The sequence below is a fragment of the Notolepis coatsorum genome (assembly GCF_963971535.1).
Source record: "Notolepis coatsorum genome assembly, chromosome: 17".
In the NCBI taxonomy this organism is placed as follows: Eukaryota; Metazoa; Chordata; class Actinopteri; order Aulopiformes; family Paralepididae; genus Notolepis; species Notolepis coatsorum.
In genome coordinates, this window is record NC_140181.1 from 36,699,841 (window position 1) to 36,715,897 (window position 16,057).

At 42.0% G+C, this 16,057-nt stretch overlaps 1 protein-coding gene across 1 annotated transcript in view; it reads left to right on the plus strand.

Moving 5' to 3' along the window:
* The window catches only part of itpr3 (inositol 1,4,5-trisphosphate receptor, type 3), a gene marked incomplete at its 3' end in the record, with an annotated part of 178,829 nt that overhangs the window by 38,717 nt on the left and 124,055 nt on the right, over nt 1-16,057 (plus strand). The window contains exons 2-4 of the mRNA XM_084333416.1: nt 1,140-1,210; nt 12,497-12,618; nt 13,359-13,445. Of these exons, the coding sequence (XP_084189542.1) occupies nt 1,140-1,210; nt 12,497-12,618; nt 13,359-13,445 (280 nt within the window). The remainder of the gene's footprint in view (nt 1-1,139; nt 1,211-12,496; nt 12,619-13,358; nt 13,446-16,057) is intronic.

Here is a 16,057-nt window from a genome sequence, read left to right on the forward strand (position 1 = left end):
AGGTAAGCTGATGAGGGGTGTGGTCAGACTAATACTGGTATTAAAGGTACATTTGTGGAATTTATTCAGTGCGCGTGCACGTACGCGAGATAGTGCAGAGTGATGCCAAGCGTCACCCCTAATTAACAGAACTTGGTTATAGTTATAACCTAACGTTAATGCAGGTGGTAAGGAATTCCATGCAGTCATGGCTCTATACATCACAGTCCTTTTCATTGCATTTGTTCTTGGCATCTTTACAGTACATCTTTCCATTGACACATGCCTGGTGGAGTAACTGTGTCTGTTGATTGTGAATTGCATCTCTCGTCATATAGACAAGCAGGTTTTTTGTTCTTATATATATTTCTAAAAAACATTATGATATTTACATTTAGTCTTTGTTCTACCATTAACCATGACAGTTTTTCATGCATACTTACTATGTTTGACCTTTTCCTACAATTCAGAGCAAGGCGTGCTGCTTTGTTCTGTGTCATTTGTAGTTTTCCCAGTTTTTCTCTTCCAGCACTTCCCCAGATCACCGGAACATCTAGAGTACCAAGTCTACAGTGTCTATGCTCTGATGCTGTTAGTAGTAAATGACAGCTTTGTCCTGAGTACCAAGTCTACAGTGTCTATGCTCTGATGCTGTTAGTAGTAAATGACACAGCTTTGTCCTGAGTACCAAGTCTACAGTGTCTATGCTCTGATGCTGTTAGTAGTAAATGACACAGCTTTGTCCTGAGTACCAAGTCTACAGTGTCTATGCTCTGATGCTCTTAGTAGTATATGACACAGCTTTGTCCTGAGTACCAAGTCTACAGTGTCTATGCTCTGATGCTCTTAGTAGTATATGACACAGCTTTGTCCTGAGTACCATGTCTACAGTATCTACGCTCTAATGTTGTTCACAATGTGCAGTTGAACTGAATACATTAAATCCATTATTAAGTACATACTGCTGATTAGATGTCCCCTTTTTATTCCAACACAATGATGTGGCTGACTGGCTGTCGGACTGATTGACGGACTGGCTGACTGATTGATTGACAGACTGGCTGACTGGCTGACTGACTGACGGAATGAAGGAATAAAAGTTATCCACTCCCTTCTTTTTCTGAACCAGTGAAATACTGACATGTTTCTTGTGTCTCCAGGTTGGTGGACGACCGCTGTGTGGTGGAGCCTGCTGCAGGAGACCTGGAGACCACTCCTAAGAAATTCAGAGGTAAGAGAGAGAGAGAGAGAGAGAGAGAGAGAGAGAGAGAGAGAGAGAGAGAGAGAGAGAGAGAGATTGTTTGTTGTTTGTTTATTTGTTTTGATTATTAGAAAAAACTTTATTTACACAATGTCACTACAAGGATTGGATCAATACAATCAAATAATTATACATTATATATCACATCACCTCATCATACTAAAAAAAACATGTAAAAAAACGTGTAAGTGTAAAGTGCAACTCCAACAATATAACCATAAAAATCGCCCCAGGCAGTTTCATGAAAACAACACTGAATAACATGTATTCATCATCTACCACAGAGCAAATCACATTATTATAACACCACTATATCTACATTGTCCTACTACTTTATAAAACCTCAAATCTATCCATTCTTACTAGTGCTACAAACACATCCTGAAGTACTTGTTTTTTTTAAATGTGTTTCTTCTTGTAAGATACAATGCCATTTTTGCTTCACCCAACAGGAAATGTAACAGTTGCAGCCATAGACCATTCCTCATTAAAAGACAAAAACAATGTTTCTAAGGTATCAAATAAAACCTCAATGCTTCCACACTTAATGGAAAATATTTTCCACGCTTCCACAGAAAGGACATTCATTTGAAACAGTAGGATTCATTACAGATATGAACGCATTAACAGCCACAGCTCCATGAAGAATTCTCCACTGCACTTTTCTTAGAGGGGAGTTTATACAAAATGATTGGGGACACAATACGTATAATTCTCCCATATCTGGCCAATTCCCTTGTGATGAGCTCATCACTAATGAACGGAGGGACGTTGGCCAACATCACCTTTTTCGCTTGCCTAGCGAGAAGCGTCACTGACACAAATGTGTCCTTAACAACCACACCATCTGTAATGACAGTGTTTGCTTTCTCGACTTCATCTACAAAAAGCATCACCCCTCCATTCATCCTGGCAGCAGGCTTCATGCTTGGTGCTCCCACCACCTCTGCTACCGCTAGACTACAGCCCTCAACCAAACAAGGAAAACCTGGTGAGATCTTTAAGCCACGCTTCCTCGTCGGTCAACTGAAAGCCGTGACGCTGAACAGCACCTGCTCACTGAGCGAAAAACAACTCCACAAAAACCTACCAGTCCAACAGTTGCAAACAACCAGTCAATAAACAACAATATAATTCACAACTTAGAACACAAGATAGATAGAAAAAGACTTGCACGGAGACAGAGAGAGAGAGAGAGAGAGAGAGAGAGAGAGAGAGAGAGAGAGAGAGAGAGAGAGAGAGAGAGAGAGAGAGAGAACGGACAGACTGACAAACTGGATTGATGAGAGATTTACATTTAAACATCATGTGGGTGTTCAGTGGGTGTACAGTAAGAAAAAAAAATACATATGTATGTATATGTTATATACAGTATTATATTATGTGTGTGTGTGTGTGTGTGTGTGTGTATGTCTAAGCCTGTATGGTGATTCAGAAGTAACTATTACAATACTTCATGATTTACACACACACGCACGCACGCACACACACACACACACACACACACACACACACACACACACACACATGACAGGTGTCATAGAAGCAGGATCTGGTCTTAGAAGAGAGAAAGTCAATATTGACCTAACTCTCTATCTATGCACAAACACATATACACCCACACACAGTCACATTTTATTTCACTTAAGATCCTGTTCTTAAGCTCTGCCCCCCCCCCCCCCCCCCCCCCTCTCTCTCTCTCTCTCTCTCTCTGCCACAAATCCTGGCTTCCTATTACAACAGGAAGCGTGTAGCCTTTTTACAATGCATCCACGTTTCCGGCGCTCTGATTGGCCAGGTCATGTGACATGTGCGCCCAATAGCGTGTTTGCCCATTTCCGCGTCCAACAGCCTGCAAACTACCTGGCGTTCTATCGCCATGCTCTAAGACAAACTCTAACCTTAACCAACTTCGAAAGAGTGCCTAAGCTTAACCGGCGAAAGAACTTGCCGTCACGCTCTAAGACAAACTCTAACCTTAACCAACTTCGAAGAGTGCCTAAGCTTAAAGTGGAGATGAAGCAGTGAACAATGTGATCCTAGTTTGTTTGTTGTGTACCTTGTGTAAGACAGGGTTCTATAATCAAATGTGAAATCTATCTTATTTGTCTGAAAAATCAAATATAATATCCCTGTTTTCAACATGGGCGCCGCCATTTTGTTGCTGACGTCATGGCTGACGTCATGGGGCTTGTTTGGTGTATACACTGCTGGTTAGCTGCCTATAGTGAATGGGTCAGTCAGTAAATAAAATGTTGCCTACAAAACAACGGGACCGCGGTGGTTCTGTTTGTATTGCTCCTGGCTGTTCAAACTAATTTTACCATGTGAGAGAGAGGAAAGTTGGTTAATTTCCACAAACTACCAGTGAAAAAAACAGTGTTGTTGGCACGTTGGCTCAAGGCCTCTGCATGCTACAGAAACTTCAGAGCAACTGCAACACAACATCGGCGCGATTTCAGCGCGGTTGTTTTAGAGGGTCTTGTAGACTGTGTTGCTTGGACGTTGCGTACATGTCCCCCAAATCTAACCTAAACAACCATTGCGTTGATATTGCGTAGCAGTGATTGGTTGGTTAGCGAATGGGGGCGGGGCTGTCATAGAATAATATTAGTCCCGCAGAGAATAACATCCTCCATTGTTGTAGCCAGCGTTGACGCTAAATAATTAGCGTCACATAGCTCGCCTTTTTCTGAAAACCCAAGCACATATTGTTCCATAGCATACGCCTTCAGTTGATCATGACAAATCCTCTCTTACCTTGACGATTAAAAAGCCTCCATAATTTAGTAAATAAAGCTGTAGCCAGCCAGCTAGCATTGGGTCTATTCAAAATGCTATCCACATTAGCTACATAGCTAACCAAGTAAATACAATGGTATCCGTCCTGAGGTAACGTTAAATACAACGTTTGCTAGTCGAAATGACTGGACACACACAGGGACAAGTTAAACATCAATCAATTAATTTATTCCAATAGGTAGTTTGAGCTGCATGTGAGCCGAGGTCCTCTCCATTGGAAACTAATGATGTTACGGTAACGTTAGCTCGAAAAGCACAGAAAGTTAAGCTGCTAGCAACAGACACTATAACACTTCCGGTCGGGGGTTTTCAAAATAAAAGAGCGACGTCTAAAATCACCGGAAATACGTTTATTTTGTACATTATCTAACGTTAACACGAACCTAAACTAACTTTAGTTAAACTAAATTTGCGCGTCGATGTTGCAGAAGCATAAAGGCAGAGTGTCTAAAACACTGTTGCTTTGTCGATGTTGTGTTGCAGTTGCTTTGAAGTTTCTGTAGCATGCAGAGGCCTTCAGGCTGGCTGCACTCAGGCGGCGCGACCAGCCTGTTGGACAGGGAAGGAGGATCTGCAGCTGAAGCCGGACGTGGTTCCCTCAGTCTTCGACAGACAGACCGGCCCAGGCAGTTCAGCGTCGCGGAGCATTCAGCCTGCTGGCTACCTAGATCCACTTCAACCAGCCGAGCGTCGGGAGCTCCAGCAGCTTGTCGATGTGCTAATAGCCTGGAGCCAGCTACCGTTAGCTTGCCGAGGCTCCAGCACACCGACAAGCTGTGTAGCCAACTACCGTTAGCTTGCCGAGGCTCCAGCACACCGACAAGCTGTGTAGCCAGCTACCGTTAGCTTGCCGAGGCTCCAGCACACCGACAAGCTGTGTAGCCAGCTACCGTTAGCTTGCCGAGGCTATTAGCACACCGACAAGCTGTGTAGCCAGCTACCGTTAGCTTGCCGAGGCTATTAGCACACCGACAAGCTGTGTAGCCAGCTACCGTTAGCTTGCCGAGGCTATTAGCACACCGACAAGCTGTGTAGCCAGCTACCGTTAGCTTGCCGAGGCTATTAGCACACCGACAAGCTGTGTAGCCAGCAGGCTGAATGCTCCACCACGCTGGTTGAAGTGGATCTAGGTAGCCAGCAGGCTGAATGCTCCGCGACGCTGAACTGCCTGGGCCGGTCTGTCTGTCGAAGACTGAGGGAACCGCGTCCGGCTTCAGCTGCAGATCCTCCTTCCCTGTCCAACAGGCTGGTCGCGCCGCCTGAGTGCAGCCAGCCTGAGCCAACGTGCCAACAACACTGTTTTTTTCACTGGTAGTTTGTGGAAATTAACCAACTTTCCTCTCTCTCACATGGTAAAATTAGTTTGAACAGCCAGGAGCAATACAAACAGAACCACCGCGGTCCCGTTGTTTTGTAGGCAACATTTTATTTACTGACTGACCCATTCACTATAGGCAGCTAACCAGCAGTGTATACACCAAACAAGCCCCATGACGTCAGCAACAAAATGGCCGCGCCCATAATGATAAATGCTTCAAAAATTCACATAACAAATCGTTTTTTCTTAGAAACTGCTTATTTTTATAACGTGATTTTTTCTGTGGCTTATCTAAATACTAATGTGATGCTATGAATATGTATTTATCGCACTGCTTCATCTCCACTTTAACCAGTGTAGAAACTTGCCGTCCCACGATTGGCGCTCATGTCACATGACCTGGCCAATCAGAGCGCAAAACGGGAACCCGGAAACACGGATGCATTGTAAAAAGGCTTCAAGCCAACAGGAACTGGAAGAATCTAGCTAGTGGCCACATGCTATTAAGCAGGGAACAAACTTAACTTTTTGACTTACCAGCCATTTGGCTGGTAGATTTTAAAAACTACCAGCCATCCAGATGTTTTACCAGCCAAAAATTATAAATAGCTTTTTAGTATATCGCCATGTGTTATTATTACTATATAATACTCTCGTATGCTATTTTCAATTAATATCATAAACAACATAAGGAATATTAGCATAATTTTGAGTGGACTGAAGGAATGAGTCAGCGTTAATAGTTTTAAATGCAAATAATTTATTGCGAATTTATTTACAATATGGAAGCAAAAGAATTAAAGAACATATTAAAACAACTTCAAACAAGATAAACAAATCCATACTTGCCACCTACAAGGCAACAAGGGATGTTAGCGGAGTCTGTAATGCATCCAGCCTTGTATGGAATAATAATATAATAATAGATAATAATAATAATACCGTCCACCCCTAATATAATATAATAATAATCTGGTCAGCAGCCTCCACTGATGTAGCGTGATTCAAACCCCCTCAATGTGCAGTTTCTAGTTAATCAGTTAGTCAGTTACGCAGCCTCCACTGATGTACAGTGACGAGTGAATCTGGTAGTTGGTTTATGACGTTACGAGTTAATCAGTCAGCAGCCTCCACTGATGTTATGACGTTACAAACGCGAAATAACATTATACATTATGCTCCGCGAAATAAAGAGAGCTTATTATTAATCAGTCAGCAGCAGCCTCCACTGATGTTATGACGTTACAAACGCGAAATCACATTATGCTCCGCGAAATAAAGAGAGCTTATTATTAATCAGTCAGCAGCAGCCTCCACTGATGTTATGACGTTACAAACGTGAAATCACATTATGCTCCGCGAAATAAAGAGAGCTTATTATTAATCAGTCAGCAGCAGCCTCCACTGATGTTATGACGTTACAAACGCGAAATCACATTATGCTCCGCGAAATAAAGAGAGCTTATTATTAATCAGTCAGCAGCCTCCACTGATGTTATGACGTTACAAACGCGAAATAACCAGGGTACAAAATATGCCTCCACATATTTGGTCAAATCAAATGCAAAATTAAATATCAGAGCACAATCAAAAACACGATTGCAGGTTTTTTTGTAGGCTAAAGAACGGATGAAGACAGACCTCGTGTGCGTCTCATGTTACAAACTTGATCTCGTGAGCAGAGCGCATCTCATTTACATTTAAAGGTTCATTGTTTGTAAACATTAGAACGGACACGTGAGACGTGACACACACACACACACAGTTTCACTTTCGTTTCAACTCACCACGCCCGCATCCAATAGGGGCCAGCTGCAGCCCCGGAGATTGTTCCAGATTGGGCAACTTTCGCCCGCTCCCACGACATTTCTCCCTCCATCTGGAGACTACTCATATCATATTAATGCCGACGCATGCAGTGGATTTTGTTGGCCGCCAGATGGCGCCCAGGCCTTAATTTATGACGGCCAAACATTAAATCTACCAGCCTGTGGCGGTGGGCGTGTGACTATTTTGTACCCTGCTATTAAGGCAACAGCAAGTTACACTCTGAAAACTACACGTCTAAAAACTACACATCTGACAAATCTCTCCCTCCCTCTCTTTCTTTCTCTCTCTCTCTCTCTCTCTCTCTCTCTCTCTCTCTCTCTCTCTCTCTCTCTCTCTCTCTCTCTCTCTCTCTGTCTCACCCGTCTCTGTCACTGGGGGTAGTCTTACCATGGTTATGTGTTGCTGTCTTGTTACCATGCTTAGTGTTCAGACCTAATAGAGAGTTAGCCTGCTTAGTGTTCAGACCTAATGGAGAGTTAGCCTGCTTAGTGTTCAGACCTAATGGAGAGTTAGCCTGCTTAGTGTTCAGACCTAATGGAGAGCTAGCCTGCTTAGTGTTCAGACCTTCTGAACAATGTCACGCGGTCGAAAAGGGCGCTTGTCTATTGGACAGTGGAAATGTGTGTGTGGCTGCGATCCCGTGTGTGCGCGCGCGTGTGTGTGTGTGTGTCTGTGTGTGGAGGACTGCGAGCCCTCCAGATCAGCGGAGCCGAGTTTTGACATGGCATTGATCCATTGTTCTATTGAAGCACATTACCACCATCCTCTCGCTAAACAACTTGTAGACCACGTTGTTTTTATGAGTGCCCACAAGTAGCTGTTTTATTAATAATATAATAAGCAGCGCGCCTCGGTAATAATAATAAACCTTCTTCCCAAGATGCACAGATATATAGATAGATAGATAGATAGATAGATAGATAGATAGATAGATAGATAGATAGATAGATAGATAGATAGATAGATAGATAGATAGATAGATAGATAGATAGATAGATAGATAGATAGATAGATAGATAGATAGATTAGATGCAGTGTGCTTGTTTTGCAGTGAGTGCTGCGAGCAGTGGTAATAATAATCACTTCCTATATTTGGTTCGCGTTTGGTTCGATGAAGCCGAACCGAGACCTACGTTTTCAGGCGGACTAGAGTTCGCCTGCTTGGTCCGCCGGACCGAGTTCGACACGCATTCACACAGACCCGAAAAACCGGACTATCGAATTCTGGTCCGAAAGTCCGGACCAAACAGCCCCTGTGTGAAAGCGACCTAAGCCTGCTTAGTGTTCAGACCTAATGGAGAGCTAGTCTGCTTAGTGTTCAGACCTAATGGAGAGTTAGCCTGCTTAGTGTTCAGACCTAATGGAGAGCTAGCCTGCTTAGTGTTCAGACCTAATGGAGAACTAGCCTGCTTAGTGTTCAGACCTAATGGAGAACTAGCCTGCTTAGTGTTCAGACCTAATAGAGAGCTAGCCTGCTTAGTGTTCAGATATAATGGAGAGTTAGCCTGCTTAGTGTTCAGACCTAATGGATAACTAGCCCGCTTAGTGTTCAGACCTAATGGAGAGCTAGCCTGCTTAGTGTTCAGACCTAATGGAGAGTTAGCCTGCTTAGTGTTCAGACCTAATGGAGAGTTAGCCTGCTTAGTGTTCAGACCTAATGGAGAACTAGCCTGCTTAGTGTTCAGACCTAATGGAGAGCTAGCCTGCTTAGTGTTCAGACCTAATGGAGAACTAGCCTGCTTAGTGTTCAGACCTAATGGAGAACTAGCCTGCTTAGTGTTCAGACCTAATAGAGAGCTAGCCTGCTTAGTGTTCAGATATAATGGAGAGTTAGCCTGCTTAGTGTTCAGACCTAATGGATAACTAGCCCGCTTAGTGTTCAGACCTAATGGAGAGCTAGCCTGCTTAGTGTTCAGACCTAATGGAGAGTTAGCCTGCTTAGTGTTCAGACCTAATGGAGAGTTAGCCTGCTTAGTGTTCAGACCTAATGGAGAACTAGCCTGCTTAGTGTTCAGACCTAATGGAGAGCTAGCCTGCTTAGTGTTCAGATATAATAGAGAGTTAGCCTGCTTAGTGTTCAGACCTAATGGAGAGTTAGCCTGCTTAGTGTTCAGACCTAATGGAGAGCTAGCCTGCTTAGTGTTCAGATATAATAGAGAGTTAGCCTGCTTAGTGTTCAGACCTAATGGAGAGTTAGCCTGCTTAGTGATCAGACCTAATGGAGAACTAGCCTGCTTAGTGTTCAGACCTAATGGAGAGTTAGCCTGCTTAGTGTTCAGACCTAATGGAGAACTAGCCTGCTTAGTGTTCAGACCTAATAGAGAGCTAGCCTGCTAGTGTTCAGATATAATGGAGAGTTAGCCTGCTTAGTGTTCAGACCTAATGGATAACTAGCCTGCTTAGTGTTCAGACCTAATGGAGAGCTAGCCTGCTTAGTGATCAGACCTAATGGAGAGCTAGCCTGCTTAGTGTTCAGACCTAATGGAGAGTTAGCCTGCTTAGTGTTCAGACCTAATAGAGAGTTAGCCTGCTTAGTGTTCAGACCTAATGGAGAGCTAGCCTGCTTAGTGTTCAGACCTAATGGAGAGCTAGCCTGCTTAGTGTTCAGACCTAATGGAGAGCTAGCCTGCTTAGTGTTCAGACATAATGGAGAGTTAGCCTGTTTAGTGTTCAGACATAATGGAGAACTAGCCTGCTTAGTGTTCAGACCTAATGGAGAACTAGCCTGCTTAGTGATCAGACCTAATGGAGAGCTAGCCTGCTTAGTGTTCAGACCTAATGGAGAACTAGCCTGCTTAGTGTTCAGACCTAATGGAGAGCTAGCCTGCTTAGTGATCAGACATTTCAGTCTGTAAACCTGTATCACTGTACATAATAATACTGCACATACATCAGCTTCACATATTTACTCAGTAGCTTTGTTATATTATATAAATATGTTATATAATAACATTGTATATTGTTAATGCACTTTACTGTTACCGTTGCAAAACACTAAACACACTTGCATTACATTACATTACAGACACATGATTTCTTACTTGTAGACACACCAATCAGGTTTAAGCACTATAGAAATGCAGCAGGTGAGTTCACCTGTCTTCAACCAAAATGGAAGGAGAGTGAAGTACACAGAGAATGTGCAAATATACAATACATTCACCAAAAACATTTTCTCTCCATTCAGTCAGCATGTCAACATCACAGAGAATCACAACAAAACATGTCCCAGTTTCCCATAAATTCGCTCGCCAGATCCAGTTAGGCCCTAGGGGAAGAGATAATGTCTAGTATTTTTTCTTTTTTTTTCAGTACTGTAATTGTAACCTGTACTGGATACAGTATTTTTTTTGTTTGTAGTTGCATGAAAACTGGGACATGTTTTGTATTTGTATATTTGTATATGGAGAGAAATAAATAATATTTTCATCCATCTGCAGAATTGGTCTTGTGTAGTGTTTGGTGAATATATTGTATATTTGCCCATTCTCTGTGTACTTCACTTACAATGCTCTCTGAGAAGTAGAATTGCTAAAGGTGTTTTAGGTTAAGCACAGCAGTGTGTAACTGGTTCAAACAGAATAAGTCATGAAATGTGTGTGTTTCATATGGTAACAAAATTAGGTTTTTATAAATGTGTAAGAGTGTTTCATTTAGCAAAGGATCTGATGTGTTTTGCTAATTGTGTGTGTGATTGTGCTAATTGTGTGTAGTGTTTTGAAACATCGGGCCCTGTTTTCAAAATCGTGCTTAAGCAATCGAAAAAAAATGTAATACATTAACTGTAACTATTTCTCTTCTCTTCTCTTCTCTTCTCTTCTCTTCTCTTCTCTTCTCTTCTCTTCTCTTCTCTTCTCTTCTCTTCTTTTCCATTCTCTTCTCTTCCATTCTCTTCTCTTCTCTTCTCGTATCTACTCTCCTTTTCTCTCATCTCCTCTCCTTTTCTCTCCTCTCCTACTAATCTACTATACTCTACTCTGTTGTACTCTACTCTAATCTGCTCTGCTCTGCTATACTCTGTTGTATTCTACTCTACTATACTCTGCTCTGTTGTATTCTACTCTACTATACTCTACTCTGTTGTACTCTACTATACTCTACTCTGCTCTGTTGTATTCTACTCTACTATACTCTACTCTGTTGTACTCTACTATACTCTACTCTGTTGTATTCTACTCTACTATACTCTACTCTGTTGTATTTTACTCTACTATACTCTACTCTGTTGTACTCTACTATACTCTACTCTGTTGTATTCTACTCTACTCTACTCTGCGCTGTTGTATTCTACTCTACTATACTCTACTCTGTTGTACTCTACTATACTCTACTCTGTTGTATTCTACTCTACTATACTCTACTCTGTTGTATTCTACTCTACTATACTCTACTCTGTTGTACTCTACTCTACTCTGCGCTGTTGTATTCTACTCTACTATACTCTACTCTGTTGTACTCTACTATACTCTGATCCAATCTACTCTACTATCGTATACTCGGTTGTACTCTACTCTATTCTGTTGTACTCTACTATACTCTGATCCAATCTACTCTACTCTACTATCATATACTCGGTTGTACTCTACTATACTCTGCTCTGCTCTACTCTACTCTTCTCTTCTCTTATCTTCTCTTCCATTCTCTTCTCTTCTCTTCCACTCTCTTCTCTTCTCTTATCTACTCTCCTTTTCTCTCCTCTCCTACTAATCTACTATACTCTACTCTGTTGTACTCTACTCGAATCTACTCTGCTCTGCTATACTCTGTTGTATTCTACTCTACTCTACTCTACTCTGTTTTACTCTACTATACTATACTCTACTCTGTTGTATTCTACTCTACTCTGATCCAATCTACTCTACTATACTATCATATACTCTGGTGTACTCTACTCTACTCTGTTGTACTCTACTATACTCTGTTGTACTCTACTATACTCTGATCCAATCTACTCTACTCTACTATCATATACTCTGGTGTACTCTACTATACTCTACTACTCTGATCTACTCTACTCTACTATCATATACTCTGTTGTACTCTACTATACTCTGTTGTACTCTACTATACTCTGATCCAATGTACTCTACTCTACTATCATATACTCTGTTGTACTCTACTATACTCTGCTCTACTCTGTTGTACTCTACTATACTCTGCTCTACTCTTCTCTGTTGGATTCTATTCTACTATACTCTACTCTGTTGTATTATACTCTACTCTACTATACTCTGTTGTACTGTACTCTACTATACTCTGCTCTGCTCTAATATGTTGTATTCTATCACTCTCTACTTCTATGACAGACTGTCTGTTTAAGGTGTGTCCTATGAGCCGGTATTCAGCTCAGAAACAGTTCTGGAAAACCAAGCAGGCCAAACACGACAAGGACAAGATAGGTGATGTGGTGCTGCTGCAGAAGTTACAGGTAACACACACACACACACACACACACACACGCGCGCACACGCATGCACACACGCATGCACACACGCACACACACACACACACACACACGCATGCACACACGCATGCACACACGCATGCACACACGCATGCACACACATGCACACACACATGCACACACGCACACACACACACACACACACACACACACACACACACACACACACACACACACACACACACACACACACGCACACACACACACACACACACATACATAAACTGCTCCTCCTAGGTCTAATTAGTTCAGAGTTAAGATACAGTATATTGAGCTGACTGACATGTTTGACTGTTGACTCCGTTGGATTGGTTTGCAGGCAGGGAGATCAAACTCCAGTGCCCAGAAAAACACAACTCACTCATTTGTTGTCTAACTAACTAGATTCTGGTTGGAATTGATCAACACAATGGCAGATGATAGAAAAATAAGGTTGGAAATAACCAGAATTGTCCTCTAGGAATATCCTTTAAATACACTATATATGCCAGTGATTAGCATAGGATTATTGATGCCATCATAAAGTATTGTGATACACCTGCACTGGCCCTCCTGCAGCCATTACACTGTAATGAAACACATGTCATTTATGTCTCATTATGGTGTCATATGGTATGATGTAAGACCTGTGTGTGTGTATGTGTGTGTATGTGTGTGTGTGCGTGCGCACGTGTGTGTGTTTGTGCATGTGTGTGTTCCTGCAGCATGCCTCTAACTTGGAGCAGAAGCAGAATGAGACAGAGAACAAGAAGGTTCATGGAGACGTGGTCAAATATGGAACTGTCCTACAGGTAAATATATATCAATATACAGGTAAATATATGCCAATATACAGGTAAATAATATATATGTAAATATGATAATAATAATAATAATAATAATAATAATAATAATAATAATAATAATAATAATAATAATAATAATAATAATAATAATAATAATAATAATAATAATAATAATAATAATAATAATAATAATAATAATAATAATAATAATAATAATAATAATAATAATAATAATGATAATAATAATAATAATAATGATAATGATAATAATAATAATAAAAAAATTATTTTATATAGCGCCTTACATAAGGTATCTCAAAGCACTTTACAGACATTGCATTACAGTACATGGACAAACACAGTACATGGACTTTCACAATGACAACATGGTGGGGATACTACAGAGAAGGAGACAGCTTAGAGACAAGACAGAGAGAAAAAAAAGTATAATAATACAAAAAATATATATAATAATAATAATAATAATAATAATAATATATAGGTGTGTACAGATGTGAAAATGTAAGTGATGCAGGGGTTGGAGGGTCAGGAGGAGTGATGGTATGCAAGGTTGAACATGTGGTTTTGAGGTGGGACTTAAATGTTTCTACGGATGGGGCTTCTTTGATGTGTGATGGGAGTTGATTCCAGAGTCGGGGAGCAGAGGAGGAGAATGATTTGTTTTCTGTGGACTTAAGGCGGTAGTGTGGTGTGCTCAGAAGGGCTAAGTTGGATGAGCGGAGTGAGCGGGAGGGAGTGTAGTGTTGAATGGGGTTGTAGATGTAAGCAGGTGCTAGGGAGTGGAGGGCTTTGTAAGTGAGGAGACAGATCTTAAAGTCAATCCTATACTTAACAGGGAGCCAGAACTTGGGGCAGCGGACCCACGATGATGCGGGCTGAGGTGTTCTGGACTAGTTGAAGTTTATGGAGCTGTAGATGTTGAGCCAATGAGCAATGCATTACAGTATTCTAGATGGGAGAAAATGAGGACATGAACCAGCTTTTCAGTGTCGGAGGGGGACAGTAGTGGTCTAATGCAAGAAATGTTCCTGAGGTGAAAGTAACATGTCTTGGTGATGTTATTGATGTGTGGTTCGAATGATAGTTTGGGGTCAAATAGAACACCCAAGTTTTTCACTGTGGGCGAGGGGAGGGGAGGATAGAGTGGTTGTTGATGGATATGGAGAAGTCAGGGTTTTTACGGAGAAGGTGAGGTGGGCCTATTAGAAGGATTTCAGTTTTAGTACTTTTGAGTTGGAGAAGGTTGTGATTCATCCAGATTTTTATTTCAGAGAGGCAGGAGGAGAGGGCAGTATTAGCAGCAGTGGTGTCAGGAGGGGAGTGGATGTATAACTGTGTGTCATCGGCGTAGCCGTGATATTGGAGACCATGTGTTCTGAAGATGTGGCAGAGAGGTAACATATAGGACTGATCCTTGGGGGACACCAGATGTGACAGGGAAAGAAGTTGAGGGATGACCATCCATGGTAGTGAACTGCTGTCTGTCTGATAGATAGGAGTGAAATAGGTGGAGAGCTGAGCCTGTGATGCCAACTGTGTGTTCTAAACGGGAGAGTATGATGTTGTGATCAATGGTGTCAAAAGCAGCGCTAAGGTCGAAGAGGATGAGTATGGAGAGAAAACCGGAATCTGAATTTAGCAGGATATCATTGGTGACTTTAACAAGGGCAGATTCTGTGCTGTGGAATGTTCGGAAGCCTGATTGAAATGGTTCAATATTGTATACAATATATTATATCAATATACAGGTTAATATATATATATCAACATATAACTGTCATACAGGTAAATATATACCAATATGCAGGTACATATATATAAATATACAGGTACATATATATAAAAATATAACTTTGATAGTGCAGAGAAAATTGGTATCTCCTTGTCTGATTCTGAAGAAGACTGTAAGCGTATTTCCCATTATGTTGGCCTGTTCCTTTAACCTTAGCCGCCAGAGGTGTACCCTTCCTGCTGACTTGTTGTACACAATTTGTAAGTTGATTTGGATAAAAGCATGAGCTAAATGGGTGGCTGGGTGGCACAGCGGTCTAAGCGCTCGTCACCAACGCGAGAGACACCGGTATCGAATCCGGCTGTCAGCGCTGCCTCCGGCTTGGGCCGGCCGTCATACTGACTCAATTGGCAGAGTCAGCGGGAGGGGAGTCGATGGGTGGTAATCTGGTCGTTGTAAAACAGCGACTCCTACAGGTCGGTCAGGAAGCCTGCACAGCGTGTCATGCACAGTCTCTGGAGCGCAACAGTAAGAAGCATTTTGTACAAAAGTATTCTGTACTTCTGTATGACAACTATTAAAGAAACTTGAACTTGAAACTTGAACAGCAAGGATAGGAGATGGCGAGGGTAGTGTGAGCCTCCCACACGTTACACCTCGCCAATAAGAGTCCGCGCTGGCAGGTGAAAAGATGTGGCTGGCTGACTCTGCATGTATCAGAGGGGACATGCGATAGATTCTTCAACCCTCCCTACGACCGACCAGTGTGGGGCACATGCGAGCAACGATCAAGACAGGGGAGGGGGGAATTGGCACGACTAAATTGGGATGGGAGGAAAACACAGAAAAAGGAGGAGAAAAAGTG